At 39.4% G+C, this 21,236-nt stretch overlaps 1 protein-coding gene across 2 annotated transcripts in view; it reads right to left on the bottom strand.

Annotated features, from left to right (window-relative positions):
* Positions 1–2,884: 2,884 nt before the first annotated feature.
* LOC133418915 (brain-specific angiogenesis inhibitor 1-associated protein 2-like) overlaps positions 2,885–21,236 on the bottom strand; it is a 35,979-nt gene continuing 17,627 nt past the window's right edge. Inside the window, exons 3-13 of one of the 2 annotated variants that reach the window (XM_061707818.1) lie at positions 18,903–18,964; positions 17,855–17,926; positions 17,423–17,551; positions 15,732–15,881; positions 12,211–12,420; positions 11,949–12,135; positions 9,714–9,915; positions 8,375–8,449; positions 6,512–6,689; positions 5,281–5,318; positions 2,885–3,462 (exon numbers count right to left, since the gene is read on the bottom strand). In XM_061707818.1, coding sequence (XP_061563802.1) covers positions 3,429–3,462; positions 5,281–5,318; positions 6,512–6,689; positions 8,375–8,449; positions 9,714–9,915; positions 11,949–12,135; positions 12,211–12,420; positions 15,732–15,881; positions 17,423–17,551; positions 17,855–17,926; positions 18,903–18,964 — 1,337 coding nt within the window. In that variant the 3' untranslated portion in view covers positions 2,885–3,428. The remainder of the gene's footprint in view (positions 3,463–5,280; positions 5,319–6,511; positions 6,690–8,374; positions 8,450–9,713; positions 9,916–11,948; positions 12,136–12,210; positions 12,421–15,731; positions 15,882–17,422; positions 17,552–17,854; positions 17,927–18,902; positions 18,965–21,236) is intronic. The other variant, XM_061707819.1, reaches the window with a different exon arrangement.

The following is a 21,236-nucleotide window of genomic DNA, read 5'->3' as shown; positions in this document are numbered from 1 at the left end:
ATGTAAGAAATGATGTATGTATGTACTGTATGTGTGTATATATATATACATATATATATATATATATATATATATACATATATATATATATATATATATATATATATATATATATATATATATATATATATGTATGTATATATATATATATATATATATATATATATATGTATGTATATATATATATGTATATATATATATATACGGTATATATATATTTATTTATATATATTAGATATAGATAGAGACAATTCATAAAGTGTAATTTGTTGAAATATACCTTTTTTCTCATAAATTTAGATAGATTAAACATGGGAGTTAAAAAAACATGTATATATATATATATATATATATATATATATATATACATATATATATATATATATATATATATATATATATATATATACATATATATATATATATATATATATATATATATATATATATATATATATATACATATATATATATATATATATATATATATACATATATATATATATATATATATATATATTAGTGTGTGAGAGAGAGAGAAATGTATACATATATAGGTGTTCGTGTATGTATATATGCACACCTATACATAGAAACATGCACATAGTCATAAACTGTAAGTTGTGACTATAATTACGTTTCTATACAGTCAAAACGTACAAAGACAAGATCAAATACAGTATTACAAAAGCAATCTGTGATAATTCGTGCGGTGAATGTTTTTCTATGTATAGAGGGTCTAAATGACGGTTTCACTCACACGAGTTAAAGAAAGTCCCTTTGAAACATTGAAAGTGCTCCCTCTGCTGGTTGGTATCAGGAACTTGTACCAGTGATGTCTGAGGAGAACAGAACCTTCTAGACCTTCACATGAACACAAACATCCCAGAACATCTTCCAGAGATTCAAGGTGAACTCCAAGGTCACAAACACCAAGTGGACGACCGAGGACGACTGAACTCATGAAAATACAAAACTAGAACTGGAAAAAAAGCAGATTTATAATCCACAAACCTTCAGACAGAAAGATGCAGCTTCATCTGCTGCAAACACTTTAGTCTCATCAAGTCTGCAGACGTCCCTCCATCACAGAGATTAGCTCCACAGTCCATGGTACCAAGGTGTGTGTGTGTGTGTGTGTGTGTGTGTGTGAGTGTGTGTGTGTGTGTGTGTGTGTGTGTGTGTGTGTGTGTGTGTGTGTGTGTGTGTGTGTGTGTATGTATGTATGTATGTTTAGTTTTAGTTTACTTTACTTTATTGGTCGTTTCAATACCAAAGTACAGGTGTAAATCATCAGTGTAATACAAAAAAATATATAATTTTTTGGTATATATATATATATATATATATATATATATATATATATATATATATATATATATACATATATACACACAATTTTAACTAAAAACCAAGGTCCAAAAGGTGTAGACTGAAGCCTAAGTTTATGACAACTACCCTTTACACAAAAAACGTTAGCTTTTATAAACTAGTGCATTTAGGATTTAGAGAATGAAACAAAATACATAAATAAATCCATATGAGAAGTTGCCCGAGTATAAACAAAGTAACACACACACACACACTGTGTATATATATATATATATATATATATACACATATGTATGTGTGTATGCATATACACGTGTGTGAAAGTATCTATAGTCCAGGTGTAGGATTTAATACATTTATTTCCTCCTCCTTCATGACGTATTTGGGATTTTTTATATTCATTAATTCTACTTTGTCTACTTTGTTTATCATTTAGTGATTATCGTTGTTCTTTTTTGATTCATTGTTTTGCTATTTTATTTATTTATTTATTTTTCTCTGCTTGTGTTTGAAATAAAAGACATCAATCTATTTCTTATTTCAATCAGTTTCTTGAACTAAAATTAAAAACTTGTGATTTCCCTCCATCAGTGACGGCTGTGGATCTTTATTTCCTTAACGGAGGAGTATTTGTGTTTTAATCTTAATGACAGTTCCAGATTCCTCCACATGAGGGCGCCGTAGAGCACATGACAACACAAAAGACCTGAACACAACCTTGGAATCATGTTCACTGTGTGTGTGTGTGTGTGTGTGTGTGTGTGTGTGTGTGTGTGTGTGTGTGTGTGTGTGTGTGTGTGTGTGTGTGTGTATGTGTTCGTGTGTATGTATGTATGCAGAGGTGTATAAAGTACTTGAAAAAAGTAACTAAGTAAAAGTAGAAATACCATAACTGAAAAGACTTAGTTAAAGTCACCCATGAGAAAATGACTTGAGTAAAAGTCTTAAAGTAGCTCACATTAAATGTACTCAAAGTACAAGTAAAAGTATCAAAAGTATCTTGTGAAAAAATATACTCAAGTATCAAAAGTAAAAGTACAAGTATTTTATAGTACGCATAAAAAGAAGCAACACAACCAAAAATTATCCTTCCCTTGTTTTTTTTATTTCACTTTCAGGTGAATGAAATTTGGTATAAATAAATCGTCTTTCTTGCAAAATATAAGCTTTGATTATTTTAATTTGTAACGAGTAACGATGTGTCAAAATGTCAAAATAACGAAGTAAAAGTATATTTTTTAACTGTTAAATGTAGTAAAGTAAAAATACTGATAAAAAAAATGCAGTAAAGTACAAATCCTCAAAAAAACTACTTAAGTAGTGTAAGGAAGTACATTTAATTCGTTACTATACAGCTCTGTATGTATGTTTATGTATATATATATATATATATATATATATATATATATATATATATATATATATATATAATATATATATACATATATATACATATACATACATATATATACATATATATACATATATTACATATATATATATATGTATATAAGTGTATATGTATGACAACACAAAAGACTTGACCACAACCTCGTAATCATGTTGTTCACTTTTATTTCTTACAGGTTTATATAAGTATATATAAGTATATATAACTTCACAAAGGTGTTTTATTCTCCTGAACTGATCATAGATACTATATAATAATCTCTTCTGTGTATTTTCTGCGTCTCAGACGCCGAAACCTTTATCTTTTCTACTAACTCTTCCATCAGAGGAATACAAAACTTCACAGCATGGAAATGTAGAATCATTACATACTGAAAAATCCAGTTTTAATGTTTTTACATTATGAAAATCCTCTCCGGGATCAAACAACTTTGATTTCACAGGACAAATTTACATTTTTCTAGACATTTCTAGTCATTTCTAATGACTTTTACATTTGTGGAAATCTTTGCGAGGAAATATAAATCCCAGGGACGTGCATAAATAAATAAATAAATGTACAGTACATGCATGAAGGAAGGATTTCCCTCAGGGAAAATGTCCATCACGTGGATCCGTTCAGGTTGGGGGTGGACTGGCTTCAGCTGGAGGAAGAGGAGGAGGAGGAGGAAGATGAAGGTCCGTCCTCACACCGTGGAGATCAACTTGCCGTCTGTGGAGCTGTGGACAGGAGATGATTTTATTCAACTCTGAATAAAAACAGGTCTGTATTTTCCTAATAAACCAAAGAAACTTACATCAAGTTCAACATAAACTTCTGAGAGTTGATATAGTTGGGCGGGTTTCCCCGAAAATAAACTGAATGACCTTCAGAATGATCTGAGGTTTCCTGAACTCATCACTCTGGGGGAATTTCATTCCATTTTAAAGGATCGAGAAACTAGTTCTCTTGGCCAATGTGATTGTTTTTAATCGAATGGTACTGAAAGGTTTTACATTATACGGACCTGTCGTGTTCCTGAGTTTATGTTGTGTGTTATTTGACTATAGTGTGCGACTGCTGGTTGTTGTTGTTTCGCTGTTGTAACACTGTTTCTGCTGCTCTCTTAGTCAGGTCACTCTTGGAAAAGAGATTTTAATCTCAATGAGTCTTTACCAGGGGCCTGTACTACGAAGCGGGATTTGGGGTTAGCGAGGTAACTTCAGGTTTGACCCTGGGTTTTCAGGACTACGACGGTGGTTCACTTCTTACCGGGGTACATCGCCATGGTAACTTATGCTGAACAGCTAACCTGCTCCGGAGCAGGTTATGTTCCAGATACAGATCGCCGGGTGTAAAAGCACCGCCCACTGACCAATCAGCTCTCTTGGAAAATGGCATGCCCTTTGGAAGAGAATCCAGTGGAGCTCGGTGCGCGGATCGTGAGAGGATCCCTCCGAACAGAACGCGTATTCAGGGACCCTCCTGTCTTCTTCTTGTCATTTTATTTTCTGTTTGCTGCAAGTAATGTCAACGCTATTTCATTGTGCTTTTGTATACTGATATCATCCTAAAACAGAGAGTGATAGAAACACTAAAGCCTTGTACTTGTTGTACTTCTAAGATATGAAAGTGAGCCTACTTACCGCTTTGAATTATGTTTTTATATTTATTTTTTATTTGCTCCCATGTGCGTTTCACTCCGCTGGGGTTGCAGCTGAAGGAATGAGGCTACAATTGTCATACACGCCATACAAATACATCTAAGCAACACATGCCTTTAACAGAATAGACAACTGTAATTATAGTCAGATCTACTTATGCCCTAATGATGGGGCAGTGATGTTTATATCCCTATGAACTTACGCATTTATACAGTCAGCGATCTTTTGCCAGCTGTCTTTCCTGCATTTTGCAGCTGCAACTGTGTTGCTTTTTGCCTGTATTATATGCCTATACTCATCATATTTCCGTAAAATTATTGTTTGCTCTTCGCTACTGAAATAAGCGGCTCTGACAGCGGACTTCTCCATGCTTGCGATTGGTCATGCGCTGAAAACACTGCCCCTTTTATGTGCACGCGCTCATATCCAGATTGGAGAAACCTGGGTTGATATACCGAGTTGATAACCACTGTCGTGTGACCGCTTAGCGTGATTGCAATTGTCCGGGTTAGTGAATCTGGATAAGGAAAAGATATCCTGGGTATGTTGAACTTGCTTCGTAGTACAGGCCCCTGGTTAAATAAAGGAAACTACAAAAAAAACAAAAAAAAACGATGGAAATGGAGCATAACCATGAAGTCAGCATCAATAGAAACATGCAACAACAAGGTGGCTATGGTCACCTCAACAAAACCTTCTGATAACTGACACTTTGGAGAGCGTCATCACTTACCAAGGTCACCTACCGAAGCCCGAAACCTGACATCACTTCTACCTCCAATATTAAAGTCCAATGTTTCCTGAACGTTACCAAGGAGCTGCTATTGTTATTTACTTATTGATCTTATTGTATCGTCTACTGATCTATTGTCAAGAGTCTCTGGAGGTCCTTACCTTGTGAGGAAGTGCTGCTCGTATTCTTCTCCTCCCGACTACAAGGACATAAGAGGAAAAGAAGACATTTGGTCACGTTATCCAGTTCTTAGATTTTATTTGATTTGATTTATTCACACTCACACATGTGAATTGTTCTCCTGGAGAATCAAAAGCTTATGGAGCCAATGAACATAAATACAGTAGACAGGAATACAAACATGCACTTGCACTTAATACACACAAAACAATACAACATGCACATTATACTAGACTACCACTTACATGCAACATATCACATTACAAACACTTAACATGAAACATTTCGTGATCCCGGAGTGTACATTTATATATATTTGATAGGGCTGGGCGATATGGACCAAAAGTCATATCTCGATATTTTCTAGCTGAATGTTGATACTCGATATATATCTCGATATTTTTTCTGTGCTATAATTGGGGTTTCCCCCAAAGCATTATAGCATAGCATCTTTGTTAGCATCTCTGTTAGCATCTCTATTAGCATCTCTGTTAGCATCTCTGTTAGCATCTCTGTTAGCATCTCTGTTAGCTTCATCTTTTTCTGATCAAACCCTTAAAAAAACAGTCAGTTTTAATACAAAGTCTCGTGCCAAATGTCACACAGGTTCCTTTATTAACAGAGGTCTGCACAATATCAACATGTATAAAACAAATGAAATAAAAATAAACTGCCTGCATATATAGAATAAAAATGCTTCTTGAATAAAATAAAACAAATATCCCTTTCCTGCATAACAATTAAATTAAAATACACTGTAATTAATACAATGTAGACAGTAACAGGCAGACTTTTCCACTGAGGTTGACAGTTGTGCAAATAACAAAACATTTGTGACAATCTCAAATAAAACATTCAAGTCAATTTGTCACAAAATAAGCTATATCAAAATAATTTATTTTATTTTTTATTTTTTTTAAATCGATATAAACGATATTGTCTCGTACCATATCGCGTTTGAAAATATATCGATATATATTAAAATCTCGATATATCGCCCAGCCCTAATATTTGAGCTTAACAATTGTTTTTTAACTGCCGTTTGAATATGGAGATGGACTGGGACTTTTTAAGGCTCATTCAACTCATTCTTAGAGATGAATGAAGAAGAAGTGATGCTCAACACGGCCAGCAGATGGCGACATAGAGCCAGGAGAGACTCTACACCAGAGCAGCCGCCGCTCTGACTCATGTTTTGGTGAAGAAACTGACCTGTGAGAAAGCCGGCGCTGCCGTCCCGTAGGGCCGATGCCCCCCAACACCAACACCACCACCACCACCGCCGTGCAGCGCCACCATGTGGTGGTGCAGGACGTAGTCACTGACGGGGAACGACCCGTCGTCTCGGTCCAGGAGGTTCCCGGTGCTGCTGCTCTTCCCGTGATGGAGGCTGGAGGGACGGAGGAGGTGAGGGGGGTTAGAGTTTATAGTTTATAGTTTATAGTTTATAGTTTTATTTCCCGTGATGGAGGCTGGAGGGACGGAGGAGGTGAGGGGGGTTAGAGTTTATAGTTTAGAGTTTAGAGTTTAGAGTTTTATTTCCCGTGATGGAGGCTGGAGGGACGGAGAAGGTCAGGGGGGGTTTAGAGTTTATATATATATATATATGTATATAGTGTTTAGAGTTAATAGTTTTTATTCTGATCCCCATCAGCTCCAGCTAAACTGCAGATATTCTTCCTGGGGTCTGACACATAACACAGTACATTACAAAAAAACATTAAAAGCAAACCTAAAGAGGTAACATATAATAAAAGAAAGGAAAAACAGAAAATAAAGAAAAAATATAAAGTAATTCTCTTTAAAATTTAGATATAAATAAAAAAATACATATTCATACATTTTATAACATCAACAGATTCAAACAATGTATACTTATCATTGCACCAATAAAGTTTGCACCAATAACCATTTTTAATTCCATTCATTTATTTATATTATATATATATCTCTATATGTACACATATGTACACCCTAGCCATATACTATCTACATTATTTATTTATTTATTTATTTATCTATTTAATAATAATTAAATAAGTTTTATATGTATCTATTCAAGAGATGTTTCTTTACTAACAGTTTGAATTCTTTTATGTTAATAGTTTAAAGCAGGGATTGTCAACCGGTGGTCCGCGGTGGTATTGCAGGTGATCCAATCCGATTTTTATTTTCTTTTTTCTTCTTTTTTTTCCCTTTTTTTCTTATTTTCTTCTTTTTTCCTTTTTTTCTTTTTTTCTTTTTTCCTTTTTTTTCTTCCTTTTTCCTTTCCTTTTTAATCTCGACATTTCGACTTTTTTCTCGACATTTCGACTTTTTTCTCGACATTTCTACTTTTTTCTCAACATTTCGACTTTTTTCTTGAAATTTTGACTTTTTTCTCAACATTTCGACTTTTGGCAGTTGGTCCCCGAGTTCCTTCTTGGTTATAATTGGTGGGACTGGGACAAAACCAGTTGAAAACCTCTGGTTTAAAGAGTTTGGGAAGTGGGTTCCATGCAGACGTAGCTCTGTACATCACCGTTCTCTTTTACCAGAGTTTGTCTTTATTTTTACAAAAAAAGTTTGACCTTTTTATTTTCTTTTTTTCTTCTTTTTTCTTTTTTTTTCTTTTTTTCTTTTTTCCTTTTTTTTTCCTTTTTCCTTTCCTTTTTAATCTCGACATTTCAACTTTTTTCTCGAAATTTTTACCTTTTTCTCGACATTTCAACTTTTTTCTTGACATTTCGACTTTTTTCTCAACATTTTCGACTTTTGGCAGTTTGTCCCCGAGTTGCTTCCTTGTTATAATGGTGGGACTGGGACAAAACCAGTTGAAAACCTCTGGTTTAAAGAGTTTGGGAAGTGGGTTCCATGCAGACGCAGCTCTGTACATCACCGTTCTCTTTTACCAGAGTTTGTCTTTATTTTTGTCAGTTAAATTAACTCTTAGAGCATGTATGTGCTGTAGCTGTGATTTTCTGAACTGGAACAAGTTTTTGTATGGAGCTTGGCGGGTTTTTTATATGGATACATTTCTTACAAATATGAATAGTAAATAATAAATATGAATGTGTGTGTGATATTATGGCTTACTTGTGAACTCCGAGCCTCATGTCTCTCCGACTCTCCGAGATCAGGCGGGTGTAGGAGAAGGGAAACCAGCCCCTCCTGGAGGGAGGAAGAAGAAGAAGAAGAAGAAGAAGAAGAAGAAGAAGAAGAAGAAGAAGAAGAAGAAGAAGAAGAAGAAGAAGAAGAAGAAGAAGAAGAAGAAGAAGAAGAAGAAGAAGAAGAAGAAGAAGAAGAAGAAGAAGAAGAAGAAGAAGAAGAAGAAAGAAGAAGAAGAAGAAGAAAGAAGAAGAAGAAATTTTGAAGAAAGCTCATAAGAACATTTCGCCAATCAGTATACAGAAAAATTTTGAAAAAATAGAAAATAAGTAGGCTATAACTTAAAAGGAACAGAGATCTTTAAAAAAACTAAATTCAGGTCAAAATGAATGAAACGTTGTGTTTCTGTAACAGGTTTCAGTTTATGGAACAATCTGAATAAAGAAACCAAAGAATGTAAATCAAACATTACATTTAAAAGAATAATAAAAGCCAGTTTGATGAAGAAATATCATGATAATTGTTAAGTTAGGTGGGTTTTCTTTTTTTTCCTTCTCTCTCTTTTTAGCACCATTGTCATATTTTTTTCCTTTGAATCAAAAAAGAATACGACTATCTGTGTTTGACGTTTTAAATGAAGTTTATTGGAAAGTGTTTTTTTTTAATTGCGTAATTTTTAATTCGTTTTTTTTAAATTACGTTTACTGGAAAGTGTTTTTTTTTATTAAGATGTGTAATTTGTAATTTGTTCTTTTTTTATTACGTTTATTGGAAAGTGTTTTTTTTTATTGCGTAATTTGTAAGTTTTAAAAATGTTTTTTTTAAATTACGTTTATTGGAAAGTGTTTTTTTATTTTTAAATTGTGTAATTTGTAATTTATTTATTTTTTAAATTATGTTTACTGGAAAGTGTTTTGGTTTTTTATTAAATTGCGTAATTTGTAATTTGTTTTTCAAATTACGTTTATTGGAAAGTGTTTTTTTTTTTTAAATTGCGTAATTTTTAATTCGTTTTTTTTTCCAATTACATTTATTGGAAAGTGTTTTTTTTATTGCGTAATTTGTAATTTATTTTAAAATTGCGTAATTTGTCATTTCTTTTTTTTTTAATTACGTTTATTGGAAAGTGTTTTTTTTTTTAATTGCGTAATTTGTAATTTTTTGGTTGTTTTTTCATTATTACATTAATTGAAATTTGATTTCTTAGGAAGAAGGAACAGTTTAAAATAAGCTTAGTCTTCTTTCTGTTCCCTTTCATTCAAGAGATTTGTTGTAATGATATTGAACTGTTTAGTTTTTCTTTTAATGAATGAAATAAAGCACTCACATCCGGGTCTTCTCACTCTCCCCGTAGTGCCAGCCGTCTCGGGCCTCGGGCACCAGCAGGGTGACCACGTCGCCCTCGGCGAAGCTGAGCAGCGTGCTGTTGTCTCCGGCCGCGTGGGAGAAGAGCGCCCGGACTCGAACCCTCGCGTTCCTCTCCAGACCCGCCGCCATGGAGCTGGAGCGCGGCAGCGTTCGCGTCTCCTCTGGCAACGGAAGAATCATATTTAGGGCCAATCCCAATACACCCCCTACTTTCTACCACTAGCCCTGGGCCGTTTAGATTTGTGCATTTTCGTTACGTCACCAAAATGCAAACCACGCCCTCGGTCTGCTCCGCTGCTGAAACCACGCCCACAACTAACTCCACCAGCCGGAGCTCCGCCATTGTTCAGCAGCGGTGACTGTTTCCACAGCGAGAGACAGTTTTTGCATCGACAATTACCCTCATAAAAGGATCAGTGCCCACAGTACGGACCCGGCAACTGCACACGAGTCAGCAGTAAGTGACGATAATTTTTTTAATTTTTTTTATAAAGATTTTTTTTGGGCTCTAGTGGCCCTTTATTGAAGTTGCAGACTGGGGATGACATGCAGCAAAGGTGCGCAGGCCGGGATTCGAACCTGCGACCGCTGCAGGAGGAGGACTGTAGCCTCAGTATATGAGCCGCCGCTTAACCCACTGCGCCACCGAGCGGCCCAATGACGTTAATTTTTTATGTTATTTATATTTGTCTATGAGTATGATCTTTGCATGGGCTAAGCTGAGCTCCGGAGCACCGGACCGGACCGGTGAGGAGCCCCGACGGGTACCGTAATACATTTTTCTTCTGTCTATTGTTTCAGATCTTCCAAGCACCTGAAGCTTCAACGACACCTCCATAATACGCACGGTCCTTCCTTGAGCCAGCAATAGTCCATACACGTTATTTATATACAACTTATGTTTTATTTTTTTAACAATAAAGTTGCCATTTGTGAAAATTCAGTGTTGTGATTTCTTTACAGTTAAAATGATTCATTTGTCTTGAGGAATTGGAGTAAAGAACTGTGGTGTAGAAATCTTCCTGTGTGAATTAGTGTGAAGACGAGGTGACCCGGTCAGGGAACTAAAGGCTGATTTATGGTTCCGCGTTTCACCAACGCAGAGCCTACGGCGTAGGGTACGCGTCGATTTAACGCAGAACCGTAAATCAGGCTTTAAGATCTGTTTACAGCGTGTAACTGCATTAAGAGCGTCCGACTATCTTGTCGAGCTGCGTGACATCGGACGCTCTCTGTCCACACTGAAACCATTAAACTCTCTCTGTCCACACCGAAACCCTTAAACTCTCTCTGTCCACACTGAAACCATTAAACTCTCTCTGTCCACACTGAAACCATTAAACTCTCTCTGTCCACACTGAAACTGTTAAACTCTCTCTGTCCACACTGAAACTGTTAAACTCTCTCTGTCCACACTGAAACCGTTAAACTCTCTCTGTCCACACTGAAACCCTTAAACTCTCTCTGTCCACACTGAAACCGTTAAACTCTCTCTGTCCACACTGAAACCATTAAACTCTCTCTGTCCACACTGAAACTGTTAAACTCTCTCTGTCCACACTGAAACCGTTAAACTCTCTCTGTCCACACTGAAACCATTAAACTCTCTCTGTCCACACTGAAACCGTTAAACTCTCTCTGTCCACACTGAAACCGTTAAACTCTCTCTGTCCACACTGAAACCGTTAAACTCTCTCTGTCCACACTGAAACCGTTAAACTCTCTCTGTCCACACTGAAACTGTTAAACTCTCTCTGTCCACACTGAAACCCTTAAACTCGCGGCCAGTTAGGACAGTCCAATACAAAAAAATAAAGCAATGGAATGTATTTTCACAGAAGCTCCCTGGCATGGGACACGCGTTGTGTACGCAGCCGCTGCTCTGGCTGGAGCGAGGTTTTGTTCCCTCCCTCATTCAAGCAGCCAATCAGCACAGAGCTTCATTATCATAGCCGCCCCGCCTCTCAGGATCACTCACAGAAAAAGGAGGTTAGAAGCGGTAAAACTAGAGACATGGCCCAGAGGCTGAATTTCTGATTTATGTAGAAAAAACAAGCTTTAGATTGTTTTTAAGACATTCAAGGCCTGTTTAAAATATACATTAAATGCCATAATAGGTCCCCTTTAAATCGACACAGAGCCTACGGCGTAGGTTACGCGGCGACGCGCACCGTACGGCGCGTATCGAACTTACTCAGCGAGCTCTTGCTCTTGGCCGGCGCTGCCTTGCGCACCGGCAGCGTGTTGGAGAATCCCTCGGACCCGTAGCGCTGGGACGGCGGCGACGCTTTGGCCTGAGCTGATTTCTTCTCCGCCCACTGCTGGTAATCTTCACCTCCGTCTATCACCGGCATCCCTCCTTCCACGGCTCCCATCAGCCTCTGCAAACATACGACCAGTTCTCCTCAAACATCAGCTCCAACAAACGCTAACGTGAAGGCAGAGACGCCACCGACCTGCTGGCCCATCGCGCCGCCGGCCCTGATGGCCACCAGGTCCAGCGGGCCTGGCAGGGGCTTGGAACCGGAGCCCGGTTTAGGGAAGTGGTGAGGCAGGATGCTAGCGGCTCCGCTCATCTGCTGGGCCAGGAACAGGGCGTGGTCCGGTAGTCTAGCCGGGTCCACGCAGGCCTGGGGCCACATCTTCTGGGGGAGAAGCTCCTGCCCCTGGAACACGGAGAGACATGGAGAGACAAATGTTGAATACAATTTCAAGAATAAAGTCGAAATTTCAACTTTATTCACAAAATGTTGACTTTTTTCTCAACATTTCGACTTTTTTCTCCAAATTGTACTTCAACATTAATCTCGACATTTTTAATTTTTTCTCGACATTTCGACTTTTTTCTCCACATTTTGACCTTTTTTTTTCTTTTTTCTCTTTTTTTCTTCTTTTTCTCTTTTTTTCTTGTTTTTTTTTCTTTTTCCTTTTTTTCTCTTTTTTCTTGTTTTTTTCTCTTTTTCTCTTTTCTTCATTTCCTTTTTACTTCCTTTTTCTTTTCCTTTTTAATCTCGACATTTTTAATTTTTTTCTCAACATTTCGACTTTTTTCTCAACATTTTGAATTTTTTTCAACATTTCAACTTTTTTCTCAAAGTGCATAATAAAAAAAAAAATCTTCCTCCTCTAAAATATCATTTTTATTTTCCCCCTACCTGGCCCTAATACTCTTCCATAAATTAACAATGAAAGTGGTAGTTTAATGCCGTATTTTGCGTATTATGCTTTAGTGACAGTTAGATTTTCACAAACAATGTAGAATCTGGCGAGACGTGATTCACATAATGTGATAATGATGAGATGTGACAGATAAGAAGGAACATTGTGTTCTGTTGAGGCAGAAATGAATCATTTCAGCTGCTGCAGGATGAGTTTCCTCCACTGCGTTAGAAAGTAGGGCGGCTACACAAAGGTGCCTCTCATTTGCATTCATAAGTGGATAAACGCAGGGATCCGAGTTCCCCAGCGATGCAAAGCTTCGTGCTCACAATCTCAAACAGACTAAAGCTGAATCCCGTCGGTCTGAACTTGTGGAGAACAAAGAGATATCTGCACATTCGCTCGGCCCTGCTGGCTTTAGCGTGGGCCGGAGCTTCAGGAGCTCCAGGAGCTGCAGGTGTTGAGGTGTCAGGTGTGGTCGTGGGCGAGATGAACGAACGCCTGATGACTCAGCTCCGCAGAGACAACCAGCAACAAAAAGTCCATAAACAGAGCACTCTCTTCCTTTCAGGTAACAATAATATAATAATAAGATAACAGGATGGACCTTAACAGACAACCGACGAAGCTTGGCTCCTTAATCCAAACATCTAGTTGCTTTGCTAAAGGCGGCAGTACGATGATTAGTGATAACGGCTCGCCATCCTCTGTAAACAAGCTGACCTGAACTACCGTATTTTCGCGACCATTCGGCGCGCCGTGTGGAAAAGCGCACCCTCAGTTTAGTGTGTTATTTCTGTATTTAAAACACATGTACGACCGAAAAGGCGCCGTCTACACACACGGAGCGCCGCACAACACACACGTGCGCCGCACAACACACACAATCTTACAAGTGTGGTATTTAAAAATAGAGCGGGAGCAAAACTTAGTTTGATTGTACTTTATTTAAGTTATTACATTAATCAAACGCATCGAAATCTTCATCCTTCGTTTCTGCATTCATCCGAGCCTTATCGCGTTGAGATGGGCACGAGCCAGTAGGCAGCTCTCTGGCCGCGCTGCAGCCGAGTCACTTTCCGTACCGTGCGGCCCCTCGGAAATGATGCCGGCTTTTGCAAAAGCCCAAACAACAGTCCAACCCAACAGACACGTCAGCCCACGCATCTACAATCCTTCAACAGTAAACGACGGAGCCCGTTCGGGCGGCGGTTCCTCCGGCCTTTCCGGCCCGCCTCTGCCGCGTCTCCTTCTCGGTAGCGAGCCCGAGTCTCCCCGTCCGCCCCAGGAGCCCCGCCACGGAGCCGCCGCCGGGCAATCACGGACAATTCATGTGCCGCCTTCCCCCTTTAACTTTTCATGGTGGCCTCAAATACGTCCGCCTTATGGATCCGCGTAAGTCGACGCAGCCCTACTCCGTAGGCTCTGCGTCGGTGTAACGCGGAACCATAAATCAGCCTTTACAATAATACAATGGGCGCATTGAGTCATTGGGTGCACGGTACATTAAAAAAAAAAAAAGACGTTTATATGCGCCTAATGGTCCCAAAAATACGGTTACAGTAATAACAGTAATGACCCTTGACCCCCTCAATGCATGTTGCTAGCAGGAACCAGGGGCTCCACGAGGTATCGAGGATATAGTTCACTTCAGTTTCCACTGGAGTTCCAGGTCGGTTTGACTGTGTCTCTGTTACCAGGAACCCCAGTAAAAGTGGCCTTTGGGAACCTTTACGGGGGGGGGGGTTACTCCGGCGGGCTAACAGGAAGCTCCTAGCGGGCGTCGCCAACATAAGTCATGTGACCACAACTCTTTTCAACCATGTGGACCGGAAACATCTGAGGAAGTTGGAGATGTTGTTGGCGTCTTAGGCCAATGTAAAGGTCTGGTTGGGGTTTTTTCTTTCAATCTCAAACGCTACGGCTGTTAAAAAACTTTAAAAAACCACCTGGGCTGGTTGCTGTTTCTGTCTCTGCCTGTTCCCGTTTCTGTTTGTTTGTTTTCTCTCTTGCAGATTCCAACGGCTTGTGTGTTTTCCTGTTTCTCTCATTTCAGACTTGCAGCCGATGCCAAGTCTGAAGCAATAACGTTCATAGACAAAGTCTACGAGGCTCAAAATACTTTGTGGAAAGACGAAGCGGAAACAATGCACCTTCCAATAATCATATCTGCTGCACTCTTTTTGAACCTCATCTGAGTTACTGTAATGTCATATGGTCACACTTTTCCCAGTTACACTTGCTACATGATGGAGATATTGGGATGACTGGATGAATGATTGTATGTATTTGTGTTTGATTGTATGTATTGTAATGTTTACTTTTATCATGTTTCCAACGGTACCACATTGCACTGTAAATTTAATTTTTCCTTCATGAACTTTGGGCCCCCTCCACATATCTTACTTTGGGGGACCCGTTCATACGTGCTAAAGGACCATTATAGACGTGTGAATGGTCTCAATTGTATACGTTTATTTTAAATGGCTATGTATGAATAAACTTGAAACTTGACTTGAATTGATTGGTTGGTTGGTGATTGATTGATTGATTGATTGATTGATTGATTGATTGATTGATTGATTGATTGATTGATTGATTGATTGATTGATTGATTGGTTGGTTGGTGATTGGTTGGCTGATTGGTTGGTTAGTTGGCAATTGATTGATTGATTGATTGATGGGTTGGTCGGTTGGTGATTGATTGATTGATCGATGGTTGGTTGGTTGATTGGTGATTGATTGATGGGTTGGTTGGTTGGGGATTGACCGATCGATCGATTGACCGATCGATTGATCGATTGACTGACTGTCTCACCTTGCCGTGGTAGCCGCTGCTGTTCTTAGCGCCCTGCCGGTCCACCAGGAAGCAGTACCGCCTCCTCTCCTCCGACAGAGCGTTCTTGTAGCCCTCGGCGATGCAGCTGCTCAGGTCGCTCTGCTTCCCGCCGACGTTAGCTTCCACGTACTGGGGAGAGAAGGTTAGCATCAGTTAGCGGTTAGCCTCCAAGTACTGGGGACAGAAGGTTAGCATCAGTTAGCGGTTAGCCTCCAAGTACTGGGGAGAGAAGGTTAGCATCAGTTAGCGGTTAGCCTCCACGTACTGGGGAGAGAAGGTTAGCATCAGGGCAGTTAGCCTCCACGTACTGGGGAGAGAAGGTTAGCATCAGTTAGCGGTTAGCCTCCACGTACTGGGGAGAGAAGGTTAGCATCAGTTAGCGGTTAGCCTCCAAGTACTGGGGAGAGAAGGTTAGCATCAGTTAGCGGTTAGCCTCCACGTACTGGGGAGAGAAGGTTAGCATCAGGGCAGTTAGCCTCCACGTACTGGGGAGAGAAGGTTAGCATCAGTTAGCGGTTAGCCTCCACGTACTGGGGAGAGAAGGTTAGCATCAGGGCAGTTAGGCCCAATCCCAATACTCCCCCTACTTTCTTTCACTACCCCTAAAAAAGAAGGGACAGATTTTAGGGCACTTGAAATCTTCCCAGGGCCCTGTCCCAATACTCCCCCTACTCCTTTCAGCACCACCACTAATCAGGAAGCAGAGAGCCAAAAGCTGTTTTAATTTCAGCTGTAGCGCTGTTAATATGACACTTTATTAAGTTTTAATATTTTTTCAGGCGTAAAAGTAACCGTTAAGATCCCCAACCTGGGCTCAGTTTATCCAAATAACGCCTGTTAAGAAATTTGCTCCGATGTTTTTCGGAGATGAGAAGAGCCGCCGGCTCGGAGCAGCATAAATCATTTAGGAAGATAAATGTTGGTTTAATAGATGAAATCTAACAGTTGTAGCTACGCCTGTTAAGAAATTTGCTCCGAAAATTTCAGGATTTCTGCCTGCCGGCTCTGGACCTGATTTACGGGTCCGTGTTAAATCGACGCAGAGCCTACGGCGTAGGGTACGGCGAACGGTGTGCGTCGCCGCGTAACCTACGCCGTAGGTTCTGCATTGGTGTAACGTGGAACCATAAATCAGCCTTTATTCTGGCGAGGTTTAAAAAAGACTTCGCAACAACGGGCAAACGAGTGATTATGTACATTCACTGAGTGAATATTATGAAAGTAAAATATATATTTCTGGCTAGAAATGTAATCAAAATGCATTTTTATGCAGAAACTAACTCAAAATATTGATTTTATTCACTAAAAAATAAGAAATGTCTGCCATGTTTTTTTTTTTTTGATTCAGTCCGCAAATGACGACGAAAAGCATTCCGGGACATTTTTCTGTCCCTAGATCCGCTAGTGAGGATCTGAAATCCCTACATCCATAGGGACAGATTCATAGTCACTACACTACTTTTCTGCACTACCCCTAGGTGCAAAGAGGAATTGGGATACCACTACCCTCACGGGAACACGCAAAATTTAGGGGTAGGGATTAAAACGAGGGGTAGTGGAGTATTGGGACAGGGCCTTAGCCTCCACGTACTGGGGAGAGAAGGTTAGCATCAGGGCAGTTAGCGCTACATCTACGAGGTCTGGGAGCAGGATTCCAACCGACCACCCACCTGCACCTCCTTGTCTCCGTGCTTGGATCCGTGCCGGCTCCTCCTGCGAAGCTTCTTCAGCTCCGCCTGGCACTTGTCCAGGCTCTCGCCTTTGCCCTTGTGATCCATCTGGTACTTTCTCAGCGCTGCCTGAGGGAGGACGCTCAAAGTTAGGGGGCAAGGCAAGAACCGGAAAGGCAAGGCAAGGAGAGGAAAGGCAAGGTGAGAAAAAAGGCAAGGTAAGCTCAGGCAAGGCGAGGCAAGGAGAGGAAAATCAAGGCAAGGCAAGAAGAGGAAAGGAGAGGGAAGGAAAGGTAAGGCGAGAAGAGGAGAGGCAACTTGAGAAAAAAGTCAAGGCAAGCAAGGAAAGTAAAGGAGAGGAAAGGGAAGGAGGGAGCGGGGGCGGGGGGGACATCTCAGAACTCCTCCTGATTGGTCGGGAACAAAGCTCACGTTCAGGTAACGAGCGTCCAGCTCCACCTTCTTCTCCAGCTCCGTCAGCAGCTCGTTGTGGAACGACTTGAGCTGTAAGGCAAAGAACAAACCAGTTCAGACATAAATTAAAAGATCTATGTTTTACTGTTGGAAGAACATTTCTTCATTTCAACCCTCAATCTCTATAAGATTTTGACATCTGATTATCTGAAAGTACGATAATGTTTCAAAACCTCCTTCTAGCTCCGGTTGCTCCGGTTGAAAAAGGAAAGGAGAGGAAAGACGTGGAAAGGCAAGATGAGAAAAAAGGCAAGGCAAGAGGAAAAAGGGAGAGGAAAGGCAAGGCGAGAAAAGGAGAGCAAGGCAAGGAGAGGAAAGGCAAGGCAAGCTAAGGCAAGGCGAGGAAAGGAGAGGAAAGGCAAGGCTAGGCGAGGAAAGGTAAGGCAAGTCAAAGAAAGGCAAGGCAAGGCGAGGAAAGGCAAAAAGGCAAGGCAAGAAGAAAAAAGGAGAGGCAAGGCAAGGATAGGAGAGAAAGGCAAGACAAGGCAAGGCCAAATGAGAAAAGGCAAGACAAGGAGAGGAAAGGAGGGGAAAGGCAAGGCAGCAAAAGGCAAAGCAAGAAAAAAAAGGCAAGGTGAGAAAAAAGGCAAGGCAAGCTAAGGCAAGGTGAGAAAAAGCAAGGCAAGGCGAGAAAAGGAGAGGAAAGGAAAGGCAAGGAGATGAAACAAGAGGAAAGATAAGGTGAGAAAAAAGGCAAGGCAAGGGAAGCTAAGGTAAGGCGAGAAAAGGTAAGAAAAGGCAAGAAAAGGCAAAGCAAGAAAATAAAGGAGAGGAAAGGCAAGGCCAGTTCAATAACCTCTCTAGCTCAGGGGGACTAATCTAGCACACGTGTGTCGGTTGGGCTCCAGGCTGAAGCTAACTCATGTTAGCAGCTCATGTTAGCAGCTAACTCATGTTAGCAGCTAACTCGTGTTAGCAGCTAACTCATGTTATCAGCTAACTCATGTTAGCAGCTCATGTTAGCAGCTCATGTTAGCATGTGTTAGCATGTGTTAGCACGGCTCACCATCTCCTCCAGCTGGATCTGGATCTGTCGGTGAACCTCAGCCATCTGGAACAGAACGTCCCCTGAAAAGAGGAGAAGAACGGAGGGATGAGAAACTAGGAGGGGAAGAAACGACAGAATAAAGGAGAGAATAATTAAAAAAAATAAAAAAATAAAACAACAACCAGGCTGACAGTTTAGATGAGTGTTGAAGGCAGCATAAATATACAGGACTTTCTCAGAAAATTAGAATATTGTGATTTTCTGTAATGCAATTACAAAAACAAAAATGTCATACATTCTGGATTCATTACAAATCAACTGAAATATTGCAAGCCTTTTATTATTTTAATATTGCTGATCATGGTTTACAGTTTAAGAAAACTCAAATATCCTATCTCAAAAAATTATAATATTCTGGGAATCTTAGTCTTAAACTGTAAACCATAATCAGCAATATTAAAATAATAAAAGGCTTGCAATATTTCAGTTGATTTGTAATGAATCCAGAATGTAAGACATTTTTGTTTTTTTATTGCATTACAGAAAATAAAGAACTTTATCACAATATTCTAATTTTCTGAGACAGTCCTGTATGTATGTATGTGTGTATATATATATATATATATATATATATATATATATATATATATATATATATATATATATATATATATATATATATATATATATGTGTGACGGTGACAGAATTCAAAAAGAAACAAGCTGCATGGATGTGATGGAGAGAAAAGAAGAAAAAGAAGAAAACATTGATGCATAAACACACATGGTGCTACACACACACACACACACACACACACACACACACACACACACACACACACACACACACACACCGTGACTCATGCAGGCGTCTCTGATACCTACATGCTGCCTCCTCTGAATATGCAGTTAAAGGAAAGAACAGAAAGATCTGGTTGAGCAGGAGATGGAGAGACACATGACAGTTTACAGAGAAAAGAAAACATTATTAACTCAGATTAACTCATGTTCTGCAATAAAAGTATCTGTGAGTGATGGATAATTCCACCTAGCTTCCTTCTGATTAGTCCTTTAATCAATCCCACGACTGTGAGCCCGAACTTTCATTGTTTTCCTTTTCAAATTCCATCATATATCCTGAGTTAGTTTGTGTCTACGAGCCTGTTACGATCCTAAGCTAACGGAAACACGGACCGGAAGATTAGCTGGTGTTTTTACGTCCGCTAATGGGGATCCAAAATAAAACAAAACAAAACACGGCTGGAAAACGCTTACGGAAGAGTATTAGGGCCAGGCAGGAGAAAAATAAAAATAATATTTTAGAGGAGGATTTTTTTTTCATTATGCACTTCGAGAAAAAAGTTGAAATGTCGAGAAAAAAGGCAAAATTTTGACTTTATTTTATATTTTATTAATCTCGACATTTCAACTTTTTTCTTGACATTTCACCTTTTTCCTCGACATTTTGACTTTTTTTCTCGACATTTTGACTTTTTTTCTCGACATTTTGACTTTTTTTTCTCGACATTTTGACTTTTTTTCTCGACATTTTGACTTTTTTCTCGACATTTCGACTTTTTTCTCGACATTTTGACATTTTTCTCGAAATAGTATTTCAACATTAATCTCGACATTTCGACTTTTTTCTCGAAGTGCACAATAAAAATAAATATTTTTTCTCCTGCATGGCCCTGGTACTCTGCCGTAAACGCTAGCTTGCATGCAGAATGCAGAGAAACGAAGCAGCTCGGTCCACAGGATTCTCTTATGCAACAACCCACTTCACAAATGCATCAACAGGCAGCAACACTCGTACGTTTACATGCACTATCAGAAAGTCGAATTGTTGTCTTAATCCGACCGATATCGGAGTTTTAACAGCCGTGTTTCCACCTTAGTCGGGCTGTAGTCGAACCAAACTGAAGCTGTTGAGTTTGAGCTTTTAGAGCAGATAATGCGTCGTAATCCGAGTTATTCCTGCATGTATACCAACCCATTCAAGCTCTGGTTTGTCTATGACAGCGGTCGGCAACTCGCGGCTCTAGATCTTTAGCGCCGCCCTAGTGGCTCCTCGAGCTTTTTCAAAAATGTTGGACCTTTTTTCTCTTCTTTTCTCTTTTTTTCCTCTTTTTTTCTTTTTTCTTTTTTTTCTTCTTTTCTTTTTTTTTTCCTTTTTTTCTTCATTTTTCCTTTTCTTTTTAATCTGGACATTTTTTTCTCAACATTTCGACTTTTTTGCCGAGATTGTACTTCAACATTAATCTCAACTTTTTTCTCGACATTTCAACTTTTTTCTCGACATTTCGACTTTTTTCTCGAAGTGCATAATGAAAAAATAAATCTTCCCCCAGT

This window comes from Cololabis saira, chromosome 19 (assembly GCF_033807715.1).
Source record: "Cololabis saira isolate AMF1-May2022 chromosome 19, fColSai1.1, whole genome shotgun sequence".
Taxonomy (NCBI): domain Eukaryota; kingdom Metazoa; phylum Chordata; class Actinopteri; order Beloniformes; family Belonidae; genus Cololabis; species Cololabis saira.
This window is presented reverse-complemented; position numbering and strand designations above follow the sequence as displayed.